Here is a 7,243-nt window from a genome sequence, read left to right as displayed (position 1 = left end):
TTAGCAAATTTTGAAATCCTTTACACTGAAAAAAATTATTTAAGACGATAAAATATCCGTTTTTAGAAACCGAAACCAAAAAACCACGTGCTCTTTAACCTGACGGCCCTGGTCTATAGAGGTTAAGTACAGTGAGTGACACGGTGTCAAGTATCAGAAATTTAATTTTTTATTTATTTATTTTTAGATTGACATTTTCTTAAAAATGGTTGTAAAAGTGCACACTATTCAAAAATGACCCCATATTTTAATTATGCATTGTGCTTTAATTATGCAACATTTTAAAATTATGCAATCGCATTATTGCTTGCGGCAAAAATACAAGCTTAAGTTATATATTTAAAAAGCCTTCAATTCAAATTACAACCGCTTCATTCAAAGAGAACTGCGTCTATTCGATAAACACTATTTGAATAACCAACTAGTCACCAATCTTTTTAATAAGCTCTAATAATGCATACAACCGCAAAAATATACTGGTAGAGAAATTTCAATCTTGTTCTTACTTGAAATAAAGGTTTGTCAACATGGCGAGCAAGATTAGATAATTTAACAAAGGCCGGATAAAATGAAAAATGCTTAAGACAAAAGAATTTTGGTTACTGACTGCAGTTCTCTGTATCAGGTAAATTGTAAAATTTGATTTCTTTGAAATTATCAACGTTAACCTACGCTAAAGTAACACTGCCTTACGTAAATTGAAGCGGTTATGATGTCACAAAATCTTTTTAAAGTACTTTTAAATTAACCGCTTTTAAATTTGATCTTTTACTCTACGCGTGCACTACGCATTTGTTTTAATTTTATTGGTGCAGTTTGTTAATGGTTAATATGCAGTTTTAATAGAAATGCTTTTGCTTAAGTCTAATAGTTCGCTATATTTTTCAAACTTTGAAACCCATGAACGTCTAAAAGGAAAAAACGTCAAATGATATAAAAGCAGTGTACTTTCATTATTGTTTTTTTACACTTTTTGCAAGTCCATCTCGCTTCAGGTGACACGCATAACACTTTAACAGTTTTTCTAGTTTTCCTAGAAAAAGAAAAAATTATCTAGCTCGACGCTGGATCCAGCTTTTCTCTTTTTTTTAACTATTAGTTGCCTGGAAGCAGTACCCTCTCTCAATAACTTCATGCAATATGACGACAAAACTCTAACTGATCCAAAACGTTTTTAACAGTTAATTAATGGAGTTTCCAGGGGTAACTCATAACCATATCTAGAAAATAGGTAAATAGAACCCATCGCTACTTTTTACCTTTTATGCCAATCGATATAATGATGTGCACTGATCATAAGTATCTACTCCACCCATTCTAGAATTATAGGTAGCAAACAACTTTGGCTGCACTACATATTCTTTTGATTTTGAAATTCTAGACCACCGCTTTACTTGATTCAGCGGTTCAATGCTATCGTAATGGGATAACATAGAACAAACACTATTGTCATCCCACTTTACGCACAAAATTTTATTTGTCTTATCTGTAGTCGTAAGTGTCTCTTGCCATTTTTTTTACTTGTTACGATTCATTACAGGAGATATTTGTTTAAGGTTTTCTATTACAGTTCCTGTTACTTTTATATTTTCTCTTTTTAGATAAAAACCCTTAGCGGAAGTTGTAAAATAATTATAAACAAAAAATTCATTCTTAGACGGTTCTTAGATAATTCATTCTTAGATTGGGGAATTTTTCAAAAGATCAACTTCTATTTTAGCTCCAAGTGGGATTCTTTAGTAGTTTCAGTTTCATTTGGGTTTTTTTCGCAATAAACATCAAACCCATAACAATATCCGGCGAAACATTCATCCGGCGGATATCACCCAGTTTTTGTATCCAAATCTTTCAGTTTTACCGCTGATAAATTGTTTTATAAGGGGGCCGAAATATTTAACCAATGTTTAGTCATAGATATATCTTTATGAAAATATCCCCACATAACTTTTCTATCAACTTATCAGCTAGAGGTCTTATTTTGTTCGTACAATCATTAGAATCTCCAATTTTTGCATTATGGGCTCTATGAAAAAACTTATTTATCTCTAAGTACCCGCCCTTGCTCATGGCATTATAAACACAAGAAACTTTTAAGTCCTCGTCTAGTGACCTATATAATCGTTCCCGCGGTAATTTTTATATCCATTCAAATAGAAAATTGTAAAGAAAGTTTGCATTTCTTGTTGGCCTATTTGAAAAGAGTGGTTATTTTTTCGCCGTGCGTACAAATTTGTTTGATGTGGTTATTTCACTAGAAAAAATCTTTTCAAAACTTGTCTCCGTGACATTGTTAACAGCTTCCTTAACGTTTTTTATGTCTTCATCAAAAGACAAATATTAATGAGGTAGAAGATGGAAAACCTGTTTTTCTCCCGATGCATCTTTTGAAGCACAAGGCAAAGTAGAAACCGGGCTTTCTAAGTTATATTTGTTTTCTTTTCCAAAACATTAGCAACCTCCTGAGCCCATAGAAATGATATTAGCAACCTCCTGAGCCCATAGAAATGAATTCTTTAACTTAGTTATTACCTGAAAGTGGTCAGTCATTAATTTTCTTGAAAAACAACAATATCTTAAATCACAAAAAACACTGAACAATTGCATCAAACTTGGTAATGAGCTGGTAACTTGGTAATGAGCTGGTAACTTGGTAATGAGCTGGTAACTAAGTTTTCCATGGAACCTTAATTTTTGAACATCCTGAAGCCAAAAAATACGATGAGGTTGAATAACTTATTAAGCTGCCTGTCTTTATGTAAACTATAAATAAAGTTGGCCCACTTAGCTACGATTTATAAACATTTTTACATACGATATTTCTACAGAAAGTACGAAGTGAGCAATCGTTAATACTATGACCTTGTATATTCGCGACGTAATATGCTTTTGATTTGTTAAATCATTTGAAGGTGTCACACGATGTATGCTTTATCGCAATTTATCAGAATATTCTGTTAAATAAAGGTAAAATGATGAAAAGTAGAAATTTTGATAACTTGAAAACTGGAAGAATACAGCAAATTTTGCAGCAGGCAGTTAAATGCTTCTACAAAAACAATGTAAATTTAAAGTTTAATTAAGTTATACTTTAAAGTAATCTGGATACTAGAATAGAAAAAAATGATAACTTTTTTCATAAAAACGACTTAATCAACCGGTTTGTCCGGATTATTTGATACTGTAGCTATCGTAAAAAAAAAAAGGCTTACGTTGGTGATTCGCATTTTGATGGTCTTGAGTCAAGATCGCAAGCATTCCTTTAAACAAAAAAATGCAAATACAGTGCAGACTCTTGACACAGCTCCTCTGATACCTTGGGGAAAATATCAAAGCTTACTTTCTGAAGAAAAGATTTATAAATCTAAAAAAACTTAAAGTGATTGCCCCGGCATATAAAAATCTGTAAGATTTGTAGAGAAAAATACAAAAAAATTTTACACTTTATTATTAAATCTATTTCTTTTAAAGCACTATGCCTCGCAATGCTTCACTATGCCTCGCTATGCCTTGCTATACCTCACTATACCTCACAATGCATAATTCTGCCTAAAAATCAGGGAAGAAAAAAAAACAATTAAACGTTTTTCTTTTTTCAGTAAAATAACCATTTTTAATAAATCTTTATTAATTTTGTTTGATTATGTTTTTTCAGCGTTTTTCCATTTTTAAAAGGCTTTTAAATCGTGGCAAAAAAATGAAACCTGCACAGGTATCATTCTTAGAACTCTATCAATGGCATTAGAGATTTTCAAACTTTTTAATAAGCATTTAGAAAAGATTAAGTCTTGTTGCACCAAAATTAACAAGGCTGTGTTTGTTTTGCCCAATGCTAACAAAGTTTTAAAAAATCTCTAAAAATCTTACTGTGTTATATAAAGCTAAATCGTTTCTTAATACCGAATCATTAAAAAGTTAAGTTCTTCGTTGTACACATCTTGTTAACTCACTGCAACACAAAACCATTATTCGATTGTTTTTTTCGGTATTTTCTAAAACAATTGCCAATTAATTAAATTGCAGCGAAATAATTTTTCTCTTTTTAAATTCTAAAAACTCTAACGAATTAATTTTGAATCTAAATTCAGAAAATTCGAAATGTTTTATAAATGTAAGCAACGCATTTGTAACAAATTGGCAACCGATTAACACACGGACAAGTTTTAACGAACGGTGGAATGAGGTGGATTTACACTTCGCATAGCTAAGGGTTTCTGTAACTAAACTTTGTATGCTGCTTTTATAAATAAAAGCTTTTTTGGTGTTTTTTTTTTTTTTACATTTTGATTTATAAATTTTTAATAAATAAGTGTAAAACTTTAAATAATAGGTTAAGACATCGATTTAACAAATGATTTAAAAAAATCTTTAAAAAACGGAAACGTTTGACTCATGGTGTCCCACCCTCGCCTATTTTATCTTTTTTTTTTTTAGTTCATTCTAAATATAGCCACCATTTATCCAAGTTAAGCCACTTTAAGTTTTTTTTTTTTTGTTATTGTTTTTTAATTTTATTTTTCTAAATATTTTGAGCTGCTAGAGATTCATGCGAATCAAAAAAATCCTCATTTGCTTTTGATGACCCCTTTTCATAAGCACGATATTCTTTCCATCAATTTTCCATGAATATTTACTTCAATCTCGAAAAATTTTCCAAAGATGAGACTTTGATCTCGGACTTTTTGCACGGAAGATTCGATGTCAACTGGTTGAGATTTGAATTAACCATAAAGGGTTATCACTTTATGAAATGTTAACACAAAATCAACTTTTCTTTTTAAAATTCACTTTTTATACCTTTTTGATACGAAAGGAAATTTCTCATAGGCATATGAAAATGAATATATTGTTCTAAGAGCCATATTCACGAAACAAACGGTTCGCACAAAATACGTTGAAGTCATTACAAGAAGCATGTCTTCTAAGGACTAAAGTTCTTTTGTCAAGTGACATAAACATAGTCACCGGCAATGTTCTCACTACATAGTTCATGATTGGTATGTCAAATTTTGTTCAACAACGTTTTTGGAACTTTCGTCAATGTGCCAGCTTTGTTTTTGGAGGACGGAACCCACTATAACAAAGGTAATCATGTTGTATTCTTCTATTAGATTACGCAGCAATGAAAGCCTTTGTTAAACAGACATTTATGATAATCCATTAGATCGAACTCTATGACTTTCCGCCAGCACACTTTTTAACCATCCATGCAAAGTTACTAAGTCGGAGTATACAGGGAGGTTCTTTATTTTCCACTTTATGGGAAATTTATGTTTGCCCCGGTAATCACTGCATCTAATTCAGGTATATTTATATGCCTTATGGCATCGAGGCTTCATGGTTAAAAAACATCTTTCAAATTTCTCTCCATCATATTCCAAAACAACTTCCGTCGCTATACTGTTTCGATGAACCGCAATTTTCTTTTATTTGTATTCCTTCGGCAGTCAACGTTCCTTTTACGAGATTAGCAACCTCCAATCTGCACAAAATCTCAAAAAACCATGACTGTTCTTGATCCCCAATCAAATCATCCAGATCTTTACAATGGGCATTATGTTTTGTGAAGCTGCATGCTATTCTAAGCCAGTTTCAACAGGGTGTAGTGTCCTACCAAATGCTCTCATATTGAGAAAAGCCTTCGTTTTCTTCTACTTTCGTCTTTGACATCTTCTGACTTTGGAATTAAATTGCCTCGTTTCCAAACAGCTCTTTCTTTTCGTTCGTAAATGATTGCAAACCCATTGCATACACACGTGCACCGTTCATGTCTATACCACTGACCAATTTCATATTTTTGAGTCATTTCATTAAATCGTCTGATCCATCTAATTTTACGATTATCTTTGACATTAATAGATGACTTCATTGACGAAATAGTTTGTTTAAATGATATAATTTCTAAATATAAATTTTTTTAAAAATTTACTAAATATATATATTTTTTAAAAAACAAAAAGAAACTCTCAGGTGTATAAAAACAATTAAATTGCTCTCAGAGGCGTCACATATACAACGGTTTGTACACAAAATATTGAAGTGCGCCATTAAGACAAGTAAACAACAAAGTTGTTTAGCGTTCAAATGTTCATTAGCACCAATTGCACCTCTTAAAGTGACCGTCAATGAATTTTAGTGATAAAGTTATTGTTGATATTGATGCATAGAAAAACCTTTTAGTATACATTTTTATGGACTAGTGTGTATACGTTATAGAAAATAGTCAAATGAACTAAATGTATTTAAATGAGTTTAAATGTATTTGAAGCTAGTTTGAAATCAGAAGATACCGAAGTAGTTTAATCTATGTTACTCATAAAATATAAGGGCTAGACTTTGTTTGATGGAAAAGAAGTAGTAAAAACTATGTTACTCATAAAATATAAAGACTGTTTGGTGGAATGGAAGTTACCATTTAAAAAATAGTTTTATTGTGATTATACGGCAGATTAAGTTCTCTATATTTATTTTTGGCCTGTGATTCTGCCTAATGTCCAGAAGCTTTCAGAAATTGAATCCAGGTTGTAGATCCTTTAGAGTTGCATACTGATGAGTATTCTGAATAATCAAAGAAGATGCTAATCTTAGAGGTTGTGAAGGTCAGGTTAATTCATTCATACTAAGCTTCAATGATCAACATAATAGGATATTTGTTCAAAGTTTTGTTTTTGAAAGCAATTTTTTTGAAGGTTCTCTCACAAAGCATTGTTTATACTAAATTTTGTTTTTAAAAAGTTTTGCATAGAAAGCATAAAAAGTTGTAAGACAATATTGTTTTTAAAACCAAAATCTGGATTCTCAATTAGAAAACTTCTGTTAAATTTTTAATTGTGCTTTCATTTGCAATATAAAAACCTCTATCTATAGCATCTTAGTATAACTGTTCAAAAAATTTTCAATTTTTTAATATTCAGAAATGAAACGTGTCTTTTCTTTTAATGAATTAAATGCTGAGTTAAAGTATAGCAGCTAAAATGGTAAGCTAGTTCTTGTTTTCTTGCAAACCAAAAAGTTTACATTTTTCAACTACAGTTAGTAAATTGGTTTGTCTAAATTTTCTCCATAGCTGAAATATTTTGATGGAAGTGCTTCCCATGCTTTTCACTCAGTGCTGCAAAATTTTATGGAAAGAAATTCAAATAAAAATGTAAAAGATAAATTTTTGAGGGCATATTACAGCCAAGATGTTACTAAGCCTTGATGAGTTTTTCAGCCACTTCCTGTCATTTGCAATTTTGTTTTTTCT

The 7,243-nt window shown here is 31.1% G+C and overlaps 1 protein-coding gene across 4 annotated transcripts in view; it reads left to right on the top strand.

Annotated features, from left to right (window-relative positions):
• Positions 1–461: 461 nt before the first annotated feature.
• Positions 462–7,243, top strand: part of LOC145186900 (uncharacterized) — a 31,851-nt gene continuing 25,069 nt past the window's right edge. For 2 of the 4 annotated variants that reach the window (XR_016454721.1, XM_090094961.1), the window contains exon 1: positions 462–625. Coding sequence is in view for 1 of the 4 variants with exons in the window: in XM_090094961.1 (XP_089951087.1) it covers positions 576–625 (50 nt within the window). In the remaining 3 variants the exon portion in view is untranslated. Of the gene's footprint in view, positions 626–5,902 lie in introns of those variants that run through there. The other 2 variants (XM_090094962.1, XM_090094963.1) reach the window with 2 other exon arrangements.

The sequence above is a fragment of the Hydra viridissima genome, unplaced genomic scaffold (genome assembly GCF_058129835.1).
Source record: "Hydra viridissima isolate aposymbiotic clone 2 unplaced genomic scaffold, HvirCarnegie_v1 scaffold_8, whole genome shotgun sequence".
NCBI classification, from domain to species: domain Eukaryota; kingdom Metazoa; phylum Cnidaria; class Hydrozoa; order Anthoathecata; family Hydridae; genus Hydra; species Hydra viridissima.
The sequence above is the reverse complement of the archived record's forward strand: the minus strand, read 5'-3'. Positions and strand labels throughout refer to the sequence as shown.